The sequence below is a fragment of the Schistocerca nitens genome, chromosome 4, assembly GCF_023898315.1.
Source record: "Schistocerca nitens isolate TAMUIC-IGC-003100 chromosome 4, iqSchNite1.1, whole genome shotgun sequence".
Classification (NCBI taxonomy): domain Eukaryota; kingdom Metazoa; phylum Arthropoda; class Insecta; order Orthoptera; family Acrididae; genus Schistocerca; species Schistocerca nitens.
Genome location: NC_064617.1, coordinates 502,578,140 through 502,602,414, shown reverse-complemented (window position 1 = coordinate 502,602,414; position 24,275 = coordinate 502,578,140). Strand labels below are relative to the sequence as shown.

The window sequence follows — 24,275 nt, the reverse complement described above, 5'->3', positions numbered from 1 at the left end:
ACTAAGTGATGTAATTGTAAATGATGTTTTTCACAAAATTATTCAGTGGTTCTCAGCAAACGGACTCTCTTTAAATTTTGATAAAACACAGTATATACAGTTCCGTACAGTAAATGGCACAACTCCAGTAATAAATATAGACTTTGAACAGAAGTCTGTAGCTAAGTTAGAATTTTCAAAATTTTTAGGTGTGTCCATTGATGAGAGGTTAAACTGGAAGCAACACACTGATGGTCTGCTGAAACATCTGAGTTCAGCTACGTATGCTATTAGGGTTATTGCAAATTTTGGTGATAAGAATCTCAGTAAATTAGCTTACTATGCCTACTTTCATAAACTGCTTTCGTATGGCATCATATTCTGGGGTAATTCATCGTTGAGTAGAAAAGTATTCATTGCTCAAAAACGTGTAATCAGAATAATTGCTGGAGCCCACCCATGGTCATCCTGTAGACATCTATTTAAGGATCTAGGGATCCTCACAGTAACCTCACAGTATATATATTCACTTATGAAATTTGTTGTTAATAATCCAGCCCAGTTCAAAAGTTATTGCAGTGTGCATAGCTATAACACCAGGAGAAAGGGTGATCTTCACTATGCAGGGTTAAATCTGACTTTGGCACAGAAAGGGGTAAATTATGCTGCCACAAAAGTCTTTGGTCACCTACCAAACAGCATCAAAAGCCTGACAGATAGCCAACTAACATTTAAAAATAAGTTAAAAGAATGTCTAGATGACAACTCCTTCTACTCACTGGCTGAATTTTTAGATATAAATTAAGGGGGGCAAAAAAAAAAAAAAAAAAAAAAAAAAAAAAAAAAAAAAAAAGAAAGAAAGAAACAACTTAAACATTAGTGTCATGCAATATTTTGTGTAATGTAATATCTTATACAGACATCTTTTATTAACCGACACATTCCACATCATTACGAAGTGTCGTATTTATGATCTATGGAACAAGTATTAATCTAATCTAATCTAATTTAATCTGACAAACTTTTCCTTGCTGATCACCTCCCACAAACTGATGAAAGGAAAAGAGTTTATTGCATACAACATTTTCACAGTTCATGCAGTATAACTGTTGTATGAAGCACTACATTTCAATTTATTACTTCTTTACTACTAATTGTAGTTGTAACACATTTTTCAGACAATATTCACACAAACCACTGAATGCACCATTACATCATTGTATGACAGTTAGTTCAGGAGACACAGCGTCATAAACAAAGATAATCATGAATAGATTGTGTATCGTGCAAGTTGTTTAAATTTATTATTTTGTTGCTACTGACTCTTTTCACAACAATTTTTGCAGACAGTATCCACATATGTTGCTGAATGTACCTACAAAAATGTATCATTGTAGAACTCCTAGTTCAGGATATATGACATCACAAATACATAGAGGCATGAAAAACTGCAGCATCATGCATGACATTTTAATTTATTAATTGCTTACTACCAATACTATTCACAACACATTTTGAAGACATATAAACTGTATGCACCTGCAAAATTATGTCATTGTACAGCACATAGTTCAAGATATAAGATGTCACAAAGATTAAGCTGCCTGAAAATGAAACTGCAGAGTGAAATTCAGTAGACATACAGGTGAAATATATGTACCAATAAGTGAAAATATGTTAAATATAAGTGAAATATATTTCCTACATGCATATGCATGCAAAGCCACAGGTAAAAGCTCATCCTTAATCCATGAATGATTTCAATAAAATTTGGTACACATATTAGTTACAACCTGGAAAGAAATACAGCAGGGGTAAGAACCACCATCCTCCTATTGGGGTGAGCATGATAACATGGAGAGAGAAGGGGGAGGATGAGATGGACAGATAGCAAGGGGGAAGAAGGAGATAGCACGAATAGGAGGAGCAGGACTGGGATAGGGGATGATAATGGTACTTGAATTACGTAACCATTACGGCACCTCACCTGAACCTCTTGATACCAGTAATATTCTACTGTGCTTCTGTTAACTACTTAACATATTTCTGAGACAACATTCAGATTTGATTTCATTTGTGATATATCGATATGTTTATATTGCAATTATATTATTCTTATGTGTATTCTTTCTTTTGTCACTATGATCTTTGACGTACTTGTAACTCTGATTTTAGGGCGCGTAAGCGATAGTTAGTTAGTTGTTGAGTTGTTAGAGAGTCGGACCTTGAAAAAGTCAAGTCTTGGACGTCATGTTGGAAAGACGCTTAATGTAGTCAACTTATAAAATGTGAACTTTAACAGTGACTGTGAGGAAGATGTTTTCAAGTATGTTTTGTATTGTGAAGTGATATTAGTGTGTCACATGATATTGCAATAAAAGCAATTAAAAGGAAGTGTAACTTAATTTCGGAGTGCTGATTATTTTTTTACATCACCATTATCCAGCAAAAGTGTAATCTCCAAGAATGGTTTGTGAAGCGCATCTACATAACTTTTGAATATAGCAGGATAAAACCTAGGCCCCTTTGCATCCGAGCTTGGAATCATAACCACCTAGATTTTCAACGATTGAGCCATGATTTTACGACGAGACCAGTGTGGGAAACACAAAAAGATGAGTGCCTAGTTTTTTCATTATTACATGAAATGACTATTAACTGTGCTCTAATGACACCTGCCACATAATATGACTGTTGTTGCCCAATAATGCAGTATTTAGCAGCGTGAGCAACACCACAATCGTTATTAAAATTTTGACCTTTGTTGTGGGAGGGTTGTTAGAGGAGGGAAAAATAATGGAGAGAAAAGAGAGGAGGAGATGGACAGAGAAAAGAACGATGAAGAGATGGACAAAGACAGGAAGAGGAAGAGATACACAAAGAGAGGGGAGGAGGAAATGAACAGACAGAAGGGGAGGTAGAGAGAGAGAGAGAGAGAGAGAAGAGAGAGAGAGAAGAGAGAGAGAGAGAGAGAGAGGAGGAGGTGGAGGAGGAGATTACTGCTCATAAGTGAACACAGCAAGGTGGAAGCAAAGGAAATGCATCTTCAGGATTATGTTGCAGCCCAATGGCATTATAAGCATGAATGAGTTGGTCCACAAAGTCTTGTACAACTGTCCCAGTCACACAGATAATAGCAATACTTAGTGTAACGTCCTTTCAAACCCAATAGAATTGCAGTGACTTTGAAATCCTCACACACCAGCCATTCATGCATATTTTAATTAACACAGTTTACAATGAATTTCAACATGGTATAGCTCTCTTTAATTAACGCAGCATATGCATCTGGGAGGGATGGTTTCATTACTATTGCATAATGGTATAGCCTTCTGGCTTGTTTTTGGGCCATCTATATGGAGTCTCCACTTGTCTGGTTTGTATGTAATTTTCAGATCTTACAACAAACAATTTACGTCATTGCAGAATGTAATGTCGCCTTCAAAACTGAAATGGGACTCAAGTTTTTTCTGGTGCTCTCGAAATACAGACACACATACTGTGTCAGTGAGGAGATTCCACTGCTGCAGTTGTGAAACGAAGATTTTGTCCTTATGCTTTGGAAGTTCTAAATCCCTCAGGATTGCTGAGTTCACACTGTGATGTTTTGTGGTTCTCCAGATGATAATGTTGGTGTAAATGTAGGATCAGTTTCACTGGACGATGATTGCACTTTTTTGAGTGCATGTTTCGGTTCAGCATCGTCACTACCACTGCTTGATGGTAGTATATGTGGGAGACCAATGACCAGCAATCCTTCACCTAAGCCATAGGGTGAATGACACATAGGATGTCAAGGTATTGAATATTCCTCTTCCTCTTGGTATTTACTCCTTTCCCCGAGGGAGGTACCATACAAAAACAGAAATCTGACACATTATTTGTAGCTTGGTGGCAAATAGCAGGCACATAAAATTTCATGGACATGTTTTTACCATGCATTAAGTGTAGACAAACAAGTGCAGAGTCCATGATTTCTCTTGGTCTCCAGTTTCACTCCCACAATAAAAGGCATATGATTGTTTCTCTGCATCAGTCACTGGTTGCTTTTTTGAACCACAAATTACAATTGTAACAAAAGTTATTAGGCTTGTTACTACAGGTGAAGGGCATTTTTGTGAAAGTGGATATGTGCACAACAATATAATTCTTCAGTTTAAACACTTCACCTCACATGTACACTCATTACCAGCTGATATGGCACTCATTCCAATAACAAGTGAACTAAAACAGCACTAGAGCATTCTGCAATGACAAATGACAGTTAAAACTGAGTCTGGTTTCTATAGTTGATAATGTTCACATGACTGGATGGTGTGCACATGGGTCATGGTGTAAAGCAGTTTCGCCAAATTGTACTGGAAGCATCCACCTCACTCACTTACGACAGAGGAACTTTTCTCACAATGCATTTGCACACATCTCTCACAATGCTCCATAAACAAGACTGTGAGACATAAATATCTTATTTAATTATAACCCTCAGCTAGGATACAATTTTAACCATGATATTCATATTCAGTGCATCTAAATCTCTAAAGCACGGCTAGGTTTGTTTCTGTAAAAAATAAAAAGTGAACATTTGTGGAGTAGTGATAATGTATCTATTTACATGTTGTAATTGTATTTGTTTATGACTCTGTGACTGTGTTGTATACATCTGTGTCTCAAGAACATCCATACAATTTATATTGTCTATGAATGGATAAACAAATTTAAAAAATATAATGTTTTCTGCAGTTTACATATTACTGGAGTGTGATATCATACCTTGGTATAGTTTTTGATCCAGTTCTATAGATTTTTTCACATTTTTGTAAACCTGGACTGCTAAAATTCTTTCTGACCTTTCAATGTCAGTCCCATCAAGCTGTCTGAGCTGTGGTAAAGATGCTACAACAAACTGGCGATAGCCCTTGTAGTCAGTGCAGGGATTCCCTGTCAGATATCTGCCATAAGAGAAAAAGTAAAAATAATGTCCACTCCACTCACATACAACCCTCCCCTCCCCAAGACACATATGCATGTGCTCCACACAGCATTTGTGCATGCACTCCCCCCCTCCACACACACTATAATAAACAGTTGTATTAGAGATTTACTGTTACTGTAAATTAACTAAAACATCATGTCACATCAGTTATCTCTTTTAACAGGAGCTTGTATTGTCTGCAATTATCACAAATTGATACTATTCTCAAATTTGTTAGTAACGATAACTTCAAACACATTTCAGAGAAACAGCAAATTTTATGCCAAGTTTTTCTGTTATCATAATAGACATCTCATTTTGACTTTTAATCACTTCAGTTCTAAAAGGTTACTGGTAATACTTGTAGCATATCAGATCCAAAAATTAAAAGAGAAGCAGCAAGCTCAGTTTAAAGTTTTTTATATACTGTTCTGCAAAATACTGCATCAACCACAATGCAGCCACATAATGTTGAAAGGCCTCCTTCTCAGACTACACTTGGTTTCTTTCTTTCTTCCTTTTTCTTTTCTTTCTTAAAAAAAGAAGACAATGTGGGCATGCAGTGTCCAACATCCTTACGATGACCAGGTAACCAGCAGGGTGGCACCATTTGGTTGCAAACCTGACAATAAGGCAGGTCGAAGTGACAGAACAGAATTTTGAAGTACAACAGTTCGTTTTATCTGTAATCAGGGAGGATGGAATCACTATAAGTAAAATTTGTGTCAAGTACATTAGCACCATCGAGTACATTCTCTAAATAACTTTCTAACTATTCAGTTGACCAAAGAAAAGTTACAAAACAGAATATATTAATGTGCATTGGCACCAAGTCAATTACTTGATTAAGTCTTTCTGAGCAGGAACCATAATGACATATGAAACTAAATAGATTTAACTAACAAAAGTATAGAATGACAATGCAAAAGATGATGCTTTCACTGCACTGATGTGCCTTATAAACAAATAATACATCATTTACAACACATGCCTCAAGGGTGATTCAATTTACCCAAATTTATGTGATCACTAAAGCAAGGCAATTAAGTTTGCAGTTAATCTGAATAGGAAGTTTGTAAAAATAACTCATGACCATAAAACAATATCAAATGAGCAAATAAGCACAATAATAAAATACTTTAGGATGAATGTCACAAAAGTAAGCAATTCGTAAGACAAATTCAAAATAATAGCTTTAATTAAAGAAAACAATCCTAAGTGAGATAGCAAAATTATAGTTTGTGACAGGAGAAAAAGAAAAGTTGTCATTAACTTTTGTACTGTAACTTGGCCAAGGCACGTGGTCAGCTAGAGTGGCTGTATGTATTCTACAACATAACTTGCATGTGAAACATCAGTATATAGTCACACTCATTATTAGAATAGCAAGCAGGATGTAAGTCACTATGGCAACAGTTACGTTAAGCAAAATGTGGTTGAATGCTGTAATATGGGTAGCACCTGGGTCTAATGATTTTTTGCACCTCCTGTGCCATCAATTAAGCCAACAACTTGAACAATACAGTGTTGTTAGTATTTGAAAGAATTGACAAGGAAGCACGTGTACTGAGAGAGAATTTAAATTCCAGAAACAATTATAGGAATGGTTTGATAGTGTCAGTCAGACTTACTTTCAAGTGTGCAGAGAACCAAAATTCAGGTCCCAGTGAATAGCAACTGAATGCTTTGAATAGAAGTCCATTACTTGGTACATTTGTGGAGTGAAATTCTGACTGGAACATACAATTGAAACCCGAAGAGAGTATGGGATGGCGTATAACTAGCTGATTCTTATGCCATGGTACAAAGGTTCCATTAATTTGACTATCAGTTGGGGACCAGCTGAATTTGTTATGTATGAGACAAACTTTCTTCATTATGTTCCAAGAAAAAACAGAGTCTGAAAAAGGCACTGAATTGTGTTGCCTATGTCTACTTGGAGACCGGGCATGTGGAGTGGTGCTGAGTTGTGGTTCTTCAGTGGCAACTGAACAATAGGTTCTTCAGTTTGGTGGTGAGTGGAATCTTATTTCTGCAGATTCCTTCACAACAACACAACAGCCTTCTCAATGATAATGGCTCATGCTCTTCTCTTTTGTAATGCAAGTTATTGAATTCCATAAACTTTTAACGTAACTTTGTCATACCAGACAATGGTGGAAAACATATAGCAACACTGTCTCAACGTAGCAGAATAGTGCAGATATATGACAATATCATTCAATAGTAGAGGCAGACAATAAAATATTGGAGTACTGCTATCTTTTATGTCACAATGTATCAATATCGTACTCCTTACTTATCACTATCTTCTAGAACTTTCAGAGCTGAGTGTGCCATTTCTCTGAGAGAGCACTGTCTTATAGTGTAATGACAAAAATACCCCAATTCTAGAGGTCACATGCAGTCTTGGCATGTGCAAGAGAGTTGGTGATGGTCTCCCGCACAGACCAGTCATACACATCCATGTTGAGATTAAGTAGTAGGAAGTATTTGTTAGAAAGTGGAATTAATAGGTGAAAGTCTTATGACTATCTGTAGAAGAAACATATTTCAATAATTCAGTTATTTCATGATAGGCATGTGGGATTATTTATGAGATTTATGGAGGATACAGTGTTGTGTTTGAGAATCAGAGATTGTCATGGAGAAACATGTTAATAGTAGATTGGAAATGAAAAGGATTCTTTAAACAGTGATAATTATGCCAGTGTGAATGTGAAACAAATATAACTGTTTGGGGGCAGCACTCTGTGTGAATACTGTGTTGACGACCATCGTCGCTGGTGGTCAACAGGGACCTCGCACAGAAATCTCTGACTGTTATTCTCCCTCATGACTTTGCAAAGTTCAGATGATTCTGATGTGTATGTTCCTTTCATTAATAAAAGTGTTTTACATTGTATCTGTGTTGTGTGATTATTCATCATCATCCCCACCTATGCACCACAGCCCTACACATATATGAATAAAACAATAAAAAGAATACCAGAAAGATGATTACTTGTATCATATGAAAATTCAGCTGAGGACACTATTAAATTACAAGGAGAAAGAATGGCTGGTCACTATTTATCTTCAGGCATGAAAATTTTGAGTACTGCTGATAGGAACACTCATAAATGAAAAACAATATTTCTAATCTTTTAAGAATTTATGTTCCTCTGACAGGGAGGAAAGTCCATAGGCCTTCTCCTTCATTTTTGTCTCCTCTGATCTTCACATCAGGTGGCTTCCTCTCAAACTTGAGTTTGGATACTCTGCTCCTCTTTTCCAATCTTCTCCAACCAATTATCCTTCCTCCTTGACGAGGAAAAATAAACCATACAAAAGTCTGTAGCTTCTTTTATCTACCTTTCTATTGGCAGCATTTGAAATTTTGTCTTTGAAGTTAAGTACTGGCCAGCAATTCCAGCTGCTTGTAATTTATATGTACAAAAAGTATCCCAAAAAAATTACTGTAATTCATGCTCTGTGATGTATGGCTTAAGAAATTAAGTTTGATGATAAGTCTATCACATGAAACTATCAACGAAAACAACAATAACATTCATAAATATAATACTAGAAGAATCCTGCTGTCCAGGTGACCTTGCCAGCTCACAGCAGGGTCATTGTCTATGCTGTGGGCATATATGGGTTAAGGATGATGTTGAATGATGTACAATATTCAACATCATCCTTAACCCATTTATGCCCACAGCATAGACAATGACCCTGCTGCAACCTGACAAAGTCACCTGGACAGCAGGCTGAGCCATACAACACATATACTAGGTAGGTAGCACTGAGCATCCGGCAGGGGCCTATAGCAACAGAAGAGGAAAATAAACACAGGGGTTACAGCTAATTTACCATACCAGGCGCATGAAGCAAATAGGCCCAAGCTAGACATTGTCGCACCAACTGGGTATGTGAACAATTTTGAGAAATAATTACTAGTACAAGTTTGTACAAGGTCATTTCTGGAAAAAGTTTGCAACTAGACGCATACAAATGTAAGTATACTAAATGTATTGTTTTATTTCTTAGTACAATTTTTGCTATGGTAAATTACATATGTGACTTAGACAATACACATAATCATTCTTATAAAATTTATTTTCTAGCTGGAAATATTTTTGTGGGTTAGTAACAGCCCCATGGGCATAAATTATGCTTAAAGTTCTTATTATTTTCTTTTCGAGGCCCCAGCAGAAGCTTACTACCAACGTAATAGCTGAGCTCCTTGAGGCTTCAGAAGATGATGATGTCCACCTTGTAGAAGTATGACATCAGACAGCAACTTCAGAGAAATGGATTGTGGCAGCATAAATAGGTTGAACTGAAATCAATTACTCGCTTCAGCCAGAGGGCGGTACTACAACACAAACATGATGATGATGATACATCAAGTCTGTGAATCTATTCCAATGACATCTGGGACCAATTCATGCAGGTCACGCAGCTGCATCATCACTCTGATGAATAGTCTGCCTCAGCTGGGCAGTGCGACAGGGCTGACAATCATTCTGGTGGTCCTTCTTTATGACAAGGAAGTCAGCACATCATGCCACACAAGTGGACAAAGAGAGGTTTGCTTCCCTGAAAGGATGAACTGTCACTGCTGGCTCCATGAGTAGTGCTTACCCTCAATAAAGGCAGTGAACCAACAGAGTTCTTTGAGATATTTTTCAATTGAGAGATGTCATAAGACACACTGTAAGGCACACGGTATTGTACACGATTGAAAAACATAATGTATTGATTCTCAGTTGTTAAACACCTTTACCATGACATCACATGTATTGAGAGGCCAAATCGATGTAATGTAACCAGTTTGAAGAGAAAATTAGGCATTTTCATGTCACAGATAACAACAAGTTAAGCACATGTGACAAAATGGCTAAAATTTGGCCACTGTTTGACATCATGAAAGTAAAATTTCTTGTGTACACACCCAATGAGAAAAACTTTAGCACTGATTAATGAAAGATACCTGCTTATGAACATCATGGCTGTAAAGCCAATTTGTTTTGGATTCAAAGTGTAGATTATAGCAACTTGTTTAGGGTACTTTTTCAAGTTGACTTGTATGAGGGATGACCTGAATCATGAGATACAGGCCTCAGAGAACATATTTTTACCAGGCTGACAATTACAATAAAAAATTAATATCCAGACCCACAGTTTTCTGTGTATTGTACAAATTTTTTCACATCCCCAGGATTGCCAACAACTTTGGGAGGAAACAATGTGAAAATTACTGGAACTGTTGACCAAAATAGAGTAGGCAAATGTCTGCTAATGGAGGTCAAGTCTTGCAAAAAGCAACTCAGAGGATTTTATGACTACAGGTCAGACACGAACAATAATATATGCTTTGTACAATGTAATGACACCAGTTTGGTTTCACCATTGTCTAATGAATTTGGAGTACACCCCATTCAAAAAGTGCATCGGTATTCAGTCACTGCTAAACAGAAAATTGATACTGATCAGTCAAACACTGCACATCAGTAAAACTAATTTATGAGTGGAGTACACAGACTAGATGCTAAAACTGGAGTTTACCGAATTGCCATAATGATGTGGCTTGTTAATGTCACAGTCAACAATTCTTCATTGCTTGCCAGATCACTAGCAATGAACATGAGGTACAATGGAATTTCACAAATCTATTGCAGGTCTTTACCCCAGAAATATGGCAATCCTAAATCTTAGGATGTGCCACAGTGCCAAATGAGGATGATTGTATCTGTTTCTGTAAGCAAAAATTTTGCTCAGCACATGATTCTCACTGGTCAGGTCAGAGGAACATGTGGTTTTTGTAAAAATAAAACTGTTAAATTGTGCTAGAAATATAACATAAATTTTGTATCAGAAATACTTTGGAGAATTATGTTTTATGTTCCTTACCTACCTAGCATGATTACTTAATAGTTCGTAATTTGTAATAAGAAAGACTGATTGTCAAATTCCTAATAATAAACACTGATTAGTATAAAATATGTTTTATTTTGATTATACCTGTTATATAGTACCACACAATCTTACGTGTTCTGGGGGTCATTGTTGACTGACTGATAAATTCTCCTTTCTGAACTGACAGCTAGAAATTACTGTCACTGCTGTTGTCTGTGGTCACTAATAAATTACCTGTGTGAAAGCTTAAAACTCCATACTAAAAAATGCTCTGGGTATGTATGAGTTAATTTGGCACAGAAAGCAGTGAGGCATTCACCCATAAAAAACTTTGCACACTTACTAAGTGATGAGAAGAATCTAATGAGTGTTGTTGTTGTTGTTGTAGTCTTCAGTCCTGAGACTGGTTTGATGCAGCTCTCCATGCTACTCTATCCTGTGCAAGCTTCTTCATCTCCCAGAACTTACTGCAACCTACATCCTTCTGAATCTGCTTAGTGTATTCATCTCTTGGTCTCCCTCTACGATGTTTACCCTCCACGCTGCCCTCCAATACTAAATTAGTGATCCCTTGATGCCTCAGAACATGTCCTACCAACCGATCCCTTCTCCTAGTCAAGTTGTGCCACAAACTTCTCTTCTCCCCAATTCTATTCAGTACCTCCTCATTAGTTACGTGATCTACCCATCTAATCTTCTGCATTCTTCTCCAGCACCACATTTCAAAAGCTTCTATTGTCTTCTTGTCCAAACTATTTATTGTCCATGTTTCACTTCCATACATGGCTACACTCCATACAAATACTTTCAGAAACGACTTCCTGACACTTAAATCTATACTCAATGTTAACAAAATTCTCTTCTTCAGAAACGCTTTCCTTGCCATTGCCAGTCTACATTTTATATCCTCTCAACTTCAACCATCATCAGTTATTTTGCTCCCCAAATAGCAAACTCCTTTACTACTTTAAGTGTCTCATTTCCTAGTCTAATACACTCAGCATCACCCGATTTAATTCAACTACATTCCATTATCCTCATTTTGCTTTTGTTGATGTTCATCTTGTATCCTCCTTTCAAGACACTGTCCATTCTGTTCAACTGCTCTTCGAAGTCCTTTGCTGTCTCTGACAGAATTACAATGTCATCGGCGAACCTCAAAGTTTTTATTTCTTTTCCATGGGTTTTAACACCTACTCCAAATTTTTCTTTTGTTTCCTTCACTACTTGCTCAATATACAGATTGAATAACATGGGGGTAGGCTACAACCCTGTCTCACTCCCTTCCCAACCACTGCTTCCCTTTCATGCCTTTCCTTATCTATCTTCTAAGATAAGTTGTAGGGTCAGTATTGCCTCACGTGTTCAAAATTTTCTACGGAATCCAAACTGATCTTCCCCAAGGTCGGCTTCAACCAGTTTTTCCATTCGTCTGTAAAGAACTCGCGTTAGTATTTTGCAGCCATGACTTATTAAACTCATAGTTCAGTAATTTTCACGTCTGTCAACACCTGCTTTCTTCAGGATTGGAATTATTATATTCTTCTTGATGTCTGAAGGTGGTTCGCCTGTCTCATACATCTTGCTCACCAGATGGTAAAGTTTTGTCATGGCTGGCTCTCTCAAGGCTGTCAGTAGTTCTAATGGAATGTTGTCTACTCCCGGGGCCTTGTTTAGACTCAGGTCTTTCAGTGCTCTGTTAAGCTCTTCATGCAGTATCATATCTCCCATTTCATCTTCATCTACATCCTCTTCCATTTCCATAATATTGTCCTCAAGTACATCACCCTTGTATAGACCCTCTATACACTCTTTCCACCTTTCTGCTTTCCCTTCTTTGCTTAGAACTGGGTTTCTGTCTGAGCTCTTGATATTCATACAAGTGGTTCTCTTTTCTCCAAAGGTCTCTTTTATTTTCCTGTAGGCAGTATCTATCTTACCCCTAGTGAGATAAGCCTCTATATCTTTACATTTATCCTCTAGCCATCCCTGCTTAGCCATTTTGCACTTCCTGTCAATCTCATTTTTGAGACATTTGTATTCCTTTTTGCCTTCTTCATTTACTGCATTTTTATATTTTCTCCTTTCATCAATTAAATTCTATATTTCTTCTGTTACCCAAGGATTTCTACTAGCCCTCGTCTTTTTACCTACTTGATTCTCTGCTGCCTTCACTACTTCATCCCTCAAAGCTAACCATTCTTCATCTACTGTATTTCTTTCCTCCATTCCTGTCAATTGTTCCCTTATTCTCTCCCTGAAACTCTGTACAACCTCTGGTTTAGTCAGTTTATCCAGGTCCCATCTCCTTAAATTCCCACCTTTTTGCAGTTTCTTCAGTTTTAATCTATAGTTGAGAACCAATAGATTGGGGTCAGAGTCCACATCTGCCCCTGGAAATGTCTTACAATTTAAAACCTGGTTCCTAAATCTCTGTCTTACTATTATATATCTATCTGATACATTCTAGTATCTCCAGGCTTCTTCCATGTATACAACCTTCTTTCATGATTCTTGAACCAAGTGTTAGCTATGACAGAGTAAGGAGTAAAGCAGATTTAAGGGAAGAGAGACGAGTAATGCGATTAAGAATTAGGACACAAATCTCATCTCTAGAGTTTAGGGCTCCTAGTATCTGGTGGAAGGTTACAAATAGTCTAGTTATTATCGCAAGCACTCAGGTTCCTTGAGTCAAGGGACAGGACCTGAGTACTTCCTACCATATTTACACAAATCTAATGCACACTTTTTTTTACCATATGTAATATTCAAAACTGGGATGTATATAAGATTCTACACTCCTGGAAATGGAAAAAAGAACACATTGACACCGGCGTGTCAGACCCACCATACTTGCTCCGGACACTGCGAGAGGGCTGTACAAGCAATGATCACACGCACGGCACAGCGGACACACCAGGAACCGCGGTGTTGGCCGTCGAATGGCGCTAGCTGCGCAGCATTTGTGCACCGCCGCCGTCAGTGTCAGCCAGTTTGCCGTGGCATACGGAGCTCCATCGCAGTCTTTAACACTGGTAGCATGCCGCGACAGCGTGGATGTGAACCGTATGTGCAGTTGACGGACTTTGAGCGAGGGCGTATAGTGGGCATGCGGGAGGCCGGGTGGACGTACCGCCGAATTGCTCAACACGTGGGGCGTGAGGTCTCCACAGTACATCGATGTTGTCGCCAGTGGTCGGCGGAAGGTGCACGTGCCCGTCGACCTGGGACCGGACCGCAGCGACGCACGGATGCACGCCAAGACCGTAGGATCCTACGCAGTGCCGTAGGGGACCGCACCGCCACTTCCCAGCAAATTAGGGACACTGTTGCTCCTGGGGTATCGGCGAGGACCATTCGCAACCGTCTCCATGAAGCTGGGCTACGGTCCCGCACACCGTTAGGCCGTCTTCCGCTCACGCCCCAACATCGTGCAGCCCGCCTCCAGTGGTGTCGCGACAGGCATGAATGGAGGGACGAATGGAGACGTGTCGTCTTCAGCGATGAGAGTCGCTTCTGCCTTGGTGCCAATGATGGTCGTATGCGTGTTTGGCGCCGTGCAGGTGAGCGCCACAATCAGGACTGCATACAACCGAGGCACACAGGGCCAACACCCGGCATCATGGTGTGGGGAGCGATCTCCTACACTGGCCGTACACCACTGGTGATCGTCGAGGGGACACTGAATAGTGCACGGTACATCCAAACCGTCATCGAACCCATCGTTCTACCATTCCTAGACCGGCAAGGGAACTTGCTGTTCCAACAGGACAATGCACGTCCGCATGTATCCCGTGCCACCCAACGTGCTCTAGAAGGTGTAAGTCAACTACCCTGGCCAGCAAGATCTCCGGATCTGTCCCCCATTGAGCATGTTTGGGACTGGATGAAGCGTCGTCTCACGCGGTCTGCACGTCCAGCACGAACGCTGGTCCAACTGAGGCGCCAGGTGGAAATGGCATGGCAAGCCGTTCCACAGGACTACATCCAGCATCTCTACTATCGTCCCCATGGGAGAATAGCAGCCTGCATTGCTGCGAAAGGTGGATATACACTGTACTAGTGCCGACATTGTGCATGCTCTGTTGCCTGTGTCTATGTGCCTGTGGTTCTGTCAGTGTGATCATGTGATGTATCTGACCCCAGGAATTTGTCAATAAAGTTTCCCCTTCCTGGGACAATGAATTCACGGTGTTCTTATTTCAATTTCCAGGAGTGTATATCACATCACATTTGAGTACAAACTTCATTATATTGTTGTTGGCTTATTACCGCATAGTGTGTTTGCATTAGTAGTCACGAAATGGAAGGCAAGCAGAGAAGAACATCATATAGTGCTACTTTCAAGTGTAAAGTAATTCTTTATGCTGAAATATATGGTAATGGTGGAATGAGAGTTCAGCGTAACTGAGAGTAATGTTTGGTTATGGAAGAAACAGAAATTGGCATTGTTTGCAACTACCAGAAAGAAATTCATTGGCCCCTGCAGAGGAAGACATCTTGATGCTGAAGTAAAAGTTTTGGAATTTGTCCATGAAAGGAAGAAGAATGAGCAACCTGTGACTAGTGTCACCATAAAAAACGAAGCAAAAGATATGGCTGCAGTTCTTAATACACCAAGGCAAGAGTTTAAGGCTAACAGTGGATGGATTGATTGCTTTATGAAATGGGCAAGCTTATCTCATGACACCATACAACAGTATGCCAAAAGCTTCCACAGTATTTTGAGAAAAAACTTCTAGGATTTCAATGGTATGTTATCACACTTTGGAAAAAGCAGAATTTTTTGATGGACTACATAGGCAAAGCTGATAAGACGCAAATTTTATTGGATATGCCATGTAATTACATGACTGATCAGAAGGGGACAAAAGGTGCCACAATCAAAACATCAGGGTGTGAAAAACAGCACATTACTGTACTGTTGGCAATCACAGCATATGGGCGCAAACTTCCCTCTTTCCTAACCTTCAAGTAGTAGACAAGCCCCAAGACCCTTAAAAGTGAAAAGCTGTTCCCTGATGACATCACTGTTTAAAATCAGGAGAAGGGATGGATGACTGAAACTTTAATGCTTGACTAACTCCAAAAGTATGGAAACTCCATCCTGGTGGGCTTTCCAAAGTACCATCAACATTTTGTCTTGATGCATTTTGTGGGCATCTCACTCATGACATAAAAAAGAAGATCCACAGCCTAGCCAGTGACCTTGTTATTATTCCTGGAGGAATGACTTCTGCATTACGACCTATGAACATTAGTATAAATAAACCTATCAAAGGTTACATTCAGGAACAGTTCAAAAAATGGTTTTGTGAACCAAAAATACCATGAACTGATTCCAACAGGAAAAATTAAGTGTCCAGCAGACCACATAATTGCACAATGGGTTTTGACTGCCTGGAAAACCACTGAAGTTCGATTGATCATGGTGCATTTCAAATACTTTGGATGGCAGTGAAGGTGACATGTTCTGGAATGACACTGAAGTTGATGGGGAAAGAGGAATGAATCAGTTTCTGATGTAAACTCTTCAGAAGATACCAGTAATGACAATATGATTGAATAATGATGAGTGACAACTGTAATTTATGGTATGTTTGTTTGCATGTCACATAGGTAATCATGTTTCGTGTTCTTTTTTTATAACCACTGTGTCACTTAACAATGGGTCACTTAACAATGGGTCACTTAAAATTGTTATTGTTTTGATAGTTTGTGTATACATCCATTGTTGTGTAAAATAAATTTAGCCCACCAGTGATTTACCAACTAAAATTGGGGCATGCTTTACATTCTATGGCACATTAGATTTGCATAAATACAGTATATCACATGGGCTATTTGGATTCTCCTACCCGATACTCATTTCCCTGAACTGCAAAGATAGTAGATTGCCCTCCAACACCTCCTTGCATCCTGAGAGTTTCCTTGATTTAATCTCCCTTTCTTTTATCATCTCTAACCTAATCTCCCTGATACCTTCCTCTTCATGTATGTCTACCGTCACCATCACTACAGTTTGGACCCTCTCATCCTTGTGCCTGAATGACCTGTTCTTCCTTTTTAACCTTCCTCCCTGAGGAATGAACTTATAGTTTCCAAAGCTAGAATACTGTCAGAATTTTTACTTTTGCATGTGTCTATAGACAGTAGTACATATTTCGCCTCTTGAAGGTAGGTACTGGCCGGCAAGTCTGTCTCATAATTTATGAGTTTTCTTGACTGAAATTTCCTTTGATACAACTCAGAACTCTTTCATCTCCATTGAATAATTTCTTAATGTGTAATACTACAATGTATATATATATGTGTGTGTGTGTGTGTGTGTGTGGATTGATAGAGTTAAGTATAAATCACTGTTGTTGTTATGGTCTTCAGTGCAGAGACTGGTTTGATGCAGCTCTCTGTGCTACCCTATCCTGTGCAAAGTACTTCATCGCTGAGGAGTAACTACTGCAACATACATCCTTCTGAGTCTGCTTACTGTATTCATCCCTTGGTCTCCCTCTATGATTTTTACCCTCCACACTGCCCTCCAATACTAAATTGGTGATCCCTTGATGCCTCAGAGATGTCCTACCAACCGATCCCTTCTTCTAGTCAAGTTGTACCACAAACTTCTATTCTCCCCAGTTCTGTTCAGTACCTCCTCATTAGTTATGTGATATACTCATCTAATCTTCAGCATTCTTCTGCATTCTTCTGCAGCACCACATTTCAAAAGCTTCTATTCTCTTCTTGTCTAAACCATTTATCGTAAATGTTTCACTTCCATACGTGGCTATACTCCATACAAATACTTTCAGAAAGGACTTCCTGACACTTAAATCTATACTCGATGTTAACAAATTTCTCTTTTTCAGAAACTCTTTCTAAGTGTCTCATTTCCTAATCTAGTTCCCTCAGCACCACCTCATTTAATGTGACTACATTCCATTATCCTCACTTTGTTTCTGTTGATGTTCATCTTATATCCTCATTTCAAGACACTGTCCATTCTGTTTGACTGCTCTTCCAGGTCCTTTGCTGTCTCTGACAGAATTACAATGTCACTGGCAAACCTCAAAGTTTTTATTTCTTCTCTGTGGCTTTTAATTCCTACTCCAATTTTTTCTTTTGTTCCTTCACTGCTTTCTCAATATACAGACTGAATAACATTGGGGATAGGCTACAACCCTGTCTCACTCCCATCCCAACCATTGCTTCCCTTTCATACCACTTGACTCTTATAACTGCCATCTGGTTTCTGTACAAACTGTAAATAGCCTTTTGCTCACTGTATTTGATGTCTGCAACCTTCAGAATTTGAAAGAGAGTGTTCCAGTCAACATTGTCAAAAGCTTTCTCTAAGTCTACAAATTCTAGAAAAGTAGGTTTGCCTTTCCTTAATCTATCTTCTAAGATAAGTCATAGGGTCAGTATTGCCTCGCATGTCCCAACATTTCGACGGAATCCAAAATGATCTTCCCTGAGGTCAGCTTCTACCAGTTTTTCCATTCGTCTGTACAGAATTCGTGTCAGTATTTTGCAGCTGTAACTTATTAATCTGATAGTTCGGTAATTTTCACATCTGTTAACACCTGCTTTCTTTGGGATTAGAATTAATATATTCTTCACAATGTCAGAGGGTATTTCGACTGTCTCATTCATCTTCCTCACCAGTTGGTAGAGATTTGTCATGGTTGGCTCTCCCAAGGCTATCAGTAGTTCTAATGGAATGTTGTCTACTCCCAGGGCCTTGTTTCGACTTAGATCTTTCAGTGGTCTGTCAAATTCTTCACGCAGTATCATATCTCCCATTTCTTCTTCATCTCCGTCCTCTTCCATTTTGGTAATATTACCCACAAGTACATCGCTCTTGTATAGGCCCTCTATATACTCCTTCCATCTTTCTGCTTTCCCCTCTTTGTTTAGGATTCATTCTTCATTTGAGCTCTTGATATTCATTCAGTTAGTTCTCTTTTCTCCAAAGGTCTCTTTAATTTTCCTGTAGGCTGTATCTATCTTACCCCTAGTGATATATGTCTCTACATCCTTACATTTGTCCCCTAGCCATCCCTGCTTAGCCATTTTGCACTTCCTGTCAATCTCATTTTTGAGACATTTGTATTCCTTTCTGCCTGCTTCATGTACTGCATTTTTATGTTTTGTCCTTTCATCAATTAACTTCAGTATCTCTTCTGTTACCCAAGGATGTCTACTAGCCCTTGTCTTTTTACCTACTTGATCCTTTGCTGCCTTCACTTTTTCATCCCTCAAAGCTAACCATTCTTCTTCTATTGTATTTCTTTCCTCCACTCTTGTCAATCATTCCCTAACACTCTTTCTGAAATTCTTTACAACCTCTGGGTCTTTCAGTTTATACATGTCCCACCACCTTAAAATGCCACCTTTTTGCAGTTTCTTCAGTTTTAATCTGCAGTTCATAACCCATAAACTGTGGTCAGAGTCCACATCTGCCCCTGAATATGTCTTACAATTTAAAACTTGGTTCCTAAATATCTGTCTAACCATTATATAATCTATCTGAAATCTTCCAGTGTCTCCAGGCCTCTTCCACATATACAACCTTCTGTCATGATTCCTAAACCAAGTGTTAGCTATTATTAAGTTATGCTCTGAGTAAAATTCTACCAGGTGGCTTCCTCTTTCACTCCTTACCCCTATTCCATATTCACCTACTACTTTTCCTTCTCTTCCTTTCCCTACTATCAAATTCCAATCCCCCATGACTATTTAATTTTCATCTCCCTTCACTCTCTGAATAATTTCTTTTATCAAATCATAGATTTCTTCAATCTCTTCATCATCTGCAGAGCTAGTTAGCATATAAATTTGTACTACTGTGGTAGGCATGAGCATCGTATCTATCTTGGCCACAATAATGTGTTCACTATGCTGTTTGTAGTATCTTACTCACACTCCTATTTTTTATTCATTAGTAAACCTACTCCTGAGTTACCCCTATTCGATTTTGTATTTATAACCCTGTATTCACCTGACCAGAAGTCTTGTTTCTCCTGCCACCAAATTTCACTAATTCCCACTATATCTAACTTTAACCTATCCATTTCTCTTTTTAAATTTTCTAGCTTACCTGCCCGATTAAGGGATTTGACTTTCCACGCTCCGTTCCGTAGAATGCCAGTTTTCTTCTCCTAATAATGATGTCCTCCTGAGTACTCCCTACCCAGAGATCCAAATGGAGGACTATTTTACCTCTGGAATATTTTACCCAAGAGGGTGCTATCATCATTTAACCATACAGTAAAGCTGAGTGCCCTCAAGAAAAATTACGGTTGTAGTTTCCCCTTGCTTTCAGCTGTTCGCAGTACCAGCACGGCAAGGCTGTTTTGGTTAGTACTACAAGGCCAGATCAGTCAATCATCCAGACTGATGCCCCTGCAACTACTGAAAAGGCTGTTGCCCCTCTTCAGGAACCACATGTTTGTCTGGTCTCTCAACAGATACGCCACCGTTGTGCTTGCACCTACAGTACGGCTATCTGTATCGCTGAGGTACGCAAGCCTCCCCACCAACTTCAAGGTTAAAAAGGGGGGGAGGTGGTATAAATCACTATATGTCAATCTATATAACTATATATAAATCACTATTATCAAAAAATTAACGTAAATCATCATCATGCAGATGGTCAGCATGTTGTCCTGCATTTAACTAACAAAGTGTATAACATATTATGATTGTAAATTAAATGACACATTCAAAACCACACTGAGTGATGAGAATTATAATCTATGGGACAGGCAACCAACTAAAAGCTGTTTTTATAGACTGTGTATATTTCCTAAGGGAACACAGTGATTACTTAGTTACTCACTTCTAGTGAATGTGTACATTACCTAGACCAGTAATTACAGTATTTCTGCCAGTGTTTACTTTGATAAGGTTTTATCTTGTAACCAATTTTACATTGTGATTACTTTAATCTTATGTTTGCTATTTAAGAGTTACAAGTTAGGCAGTTAACTGTAGACTTCAGTTCCACCAATCAGAGTGCAGATATTTTCATCTATCATATAGTATCATATCACTTGATTTGTCCTATATGCCCCACATACACATGTGGCAGCATGAGCTATGTAATATGTTCCAAAATGCCGTGCATAAGAACAAGATTATTCCAGGGCTCATTCCTCAGGTCCTATCAGTGATAGAAAGGTAGAGTCAAGTGTTTTGGACAGCTCTTGGGCTAAGGACCATTTGTATATGCAACATAAGGATTAACTTAGTGTTACTATCCTACAGTACAGAATCAAAGTGTGAATATTACACAATTCCTCCTGCTTAGGCAAATGAAGCAAACTGTTTGGTTCTTATTGTATTTTATGTGGTCTACTATGGGCATTAAGGGGCTTATGGGGACATCATTAGTTCATGACTGATTCCTTACACAATTCCAAAAACTAAAGTTTTTTAACTATTTTTTTCATTCCAAAACTGAGCCACGGATTCCAAGAGAGATGTTCAAAGCAAATGGCTGAAATTGTTATGATATATTCGTAAGATCCCAATCTTGAACAATCTTGAAAATTTTCTCCATATCTTTAACCATCTCCAAGTTACAGATGTTCAAAGTTACCCTACCCGTACACATAAGATACACAGATAAAATAAACACATAAAATCTGGCATGAAGAGAAAACATACTTTATAAAGTGATATAGCACAAATGACTTTGCTGTAAAGTATCTCCATTATCATCAGAAGGGCCCTGGGAATCCCATGTTGCAATAGTTGTAATACTGACGCACATGCAAAATATCAGTCCACTTAAAATCCTGCCTGAAGTGTAAAATTAGTTTTACATTATGCCAATTTCACATACGTAAAACACCAAGATTTTACTGATCCATAAACTTCTTTTCATATGGGTGACATGCCCTGCTGTGGCAGGGAAAAGAAGGGATCCAGTGGAAAAATGTTCCTATCTAAGAACAAAGAAGGTGAATATACTCCTGTTTAAAAGAATGTGTCTGAAAAGTGGACTACCAGCTGCCTCATTCTACCTCCCTCAGCACCTTCAAAAATGTTTGCAAAAATTTTGGCATGTGGACATATTGACACCTTTTTATGCTGAGAGAGTGACAATGGGAAAGAGACAAAAATAATGATAAGTACTAGACAATATTAGACAGTAGTTGTACAAAAAGAGCGAAGAAGACTATGGCAATGTAAGAGGAAGAGAGGAACACAATTGCACTGGAATATAGTTGACACTGACAGAACAGTCCTAGGAAAAGAGTGAAGGAGACAGCGCCAGTAGGACAGGAATAAAGAGAAGGAAGGAGTGGAAGTGGGTGAGAACCGGTGATAAGGAGAGACAGAGACTATGACAATGACAATGAGGAAGAGAGAGAAAGATAGTGACAGTGAGAGGGGACAGCAACAGTGGAAAGGAATGAAAGAGATAGAAGGAGTACGAGAGAGCAAGAAGAAGACAGTGACAGTGACAGGACACAGTAGTAGTAGGACACAGTGAAGGAGTCTGTGGCTGTGAGACAGGGGACAGTGACAGTCGGAGAGACACAAAGAGATAATGACAATGTGTTGGGATGAATAAGTGAGTGAGAGTGGGACACTGGGAGTGGATGAGTATGATGGGTATGAGCAACTTACAGTGATGGACAAGTGGGTATGAGGAAGTTACAGTTAGGGGAGTTTGTGGGAGTGAGGGGTGAGATGCAGGTTAAAAAGAGCATGAATGTTTCGCATGCCAAAATTCTTGGGTACATTTTTAAAACTGCTAAGGAAGGTAGAATGGGGCAGCTAGTACCCCACTTTTCAGTCAGTCTTTCAAACAGGAATGTAGTTGCCTTTTTGTGCTTGGGTAGGAGCATTTTTCTGCTGGTTGTACCTATGCACATAAAAAGAAGAGGACCAATTAAATACCATACTACACAATACTATATATTGTGAGCCATTCTTCTAATGAGTTACTATGTAATATGTTCGAGTGCATGGAGCTGAAGAGCTAAATTGGTTTGAGATTGTAATTTAATTTTTGAGAATTTTCTGTTCCATTTCTTCTTTCTTTTCAGACAGATCACCTAATTATGACTTTCTAAAAAGTAAATGAATATAACAGTACTTTGTGGTCCATGGCACTAAAATAAGAATAAAAGAACTTTGTTAACAACTACTTAAAATAACAATAAAAGAACTTAGTTAACAGCTACTTCTTAACTGTAAGACTGCTACAAGCAAGACTTTATTGTTGCACCTCAGGCACTGCATTGTCATGCCTCCAATCATGAATTGGTTGTTGAATGTAGCAAATGCCTTTTTAGTTCCTCAACATCGTTTCTGTCCTAGGGTGTCAGCTAGAAGCTGGATCTGGTACGGTTAGGAGTACTTATTTACAATAGTTATACTATTCATTGCAGTATATAAAAATACTTAAGTCCCACAACAATGACTGAAGGTGCAGAATCAACAGCAATCACAGTATGGACATTGCTACACCATCTACTGGATTTACAGCAAACAACAAAGTAAGGTGAAGTTCTGTTGAAAGTGCTATCATCAAACTGACAATGAAATCATGTACTATAGGTTAAATTATGAGCTGTTGGATTTACATCAAACTATAAATTTATGTGTGGTCTGCCAGAAGTGCTGACACTAATCTGACAACAAAAGCATTTATTAGACATAATCCAAATTTTTAGAATGAATTACAGAATATATTTGAAATAACTGTTATACAGTGAGACATGGAGACAGAAGAGCTGGCCAATACTTACTTCCAAAAACAAATATTTCAATTAATGTAAGACAAACACTTAGAAATTAAAAACAAAGCTTCCAAGTTTTTGAAACTTTTATGTTCATTTACCGTGGAGGAGAAATGGATTTGTTGGAGAAGGCTGGAAAGGAGGGGAAGGTCACTCACAACCCAGGTTGAGATTGATCCACTTGTTGTGAAGATGAGAGCACATAAAGGTGAAGGGAAAGGTGTCAGAGTAGGAGGCAGCATATATTTCTGTAATGATCCAAACAATATTGAAATGCTAACAGTAAAATCAGAATTACTTAACATGCTGTGTTTTACTTACAGGGTATGTAAATGAATATTATTCTTCAGAGAATCGACTGTTTGAAGCTGTCCAATAAAATTTAAAGTCAAATCCAATTTCTGCAATGATTCACATGCCTCAAGATTTTCTATTAGCTCTATGTTATTCAGTGCCAAATTCAAGTATTCAAGCTTTTTCAGTTTTGAAAGATTTTCTGTGCAAAAATGAGAAAATGTTGACATAAATAAGTAAATATGACAACTTTGCAGTAATTATTTTACATTATGTGATAAAGACACATGAAGTGTTTCTGCAAGATATTCAATGTATTTTGACGCACAAAAAATTTCATTCTGGGTGTCATTGTGTCATTTGACTAC

At 38.5% G+C, this 24,275-nt stretch overlaps 1 protein-coding gene across 1 annotated transcript in view; it reads right to left on the bottom strand.

Moving 5' to 3' along the window:
- LOC126252391 (dynein axonemal assembly factor 11) overlaps window positions 1-24,275 on the bottom strand; it is a 226,572-nt gene that overhangs the window by 118,797 nt on the left and 83,500 nt on the right. Inside the window, exons 3-4 of the mRNA XM_049953282.1 lie at window positions 23,935-24,109; window positions 4,750-4,928 (exon numbers count right to left, since the gene is read on the bottom strand). Of these exons, the coding sequence (XP_049809239.1) occupies window positions 4,750-4,928; window positions 23,935-24,109 (354 nt within the window). The remainder of the gene's footprint in view (window positions 1-4,749; window positions 4,929-23,934; window positions 24,110-24,275) is intronic.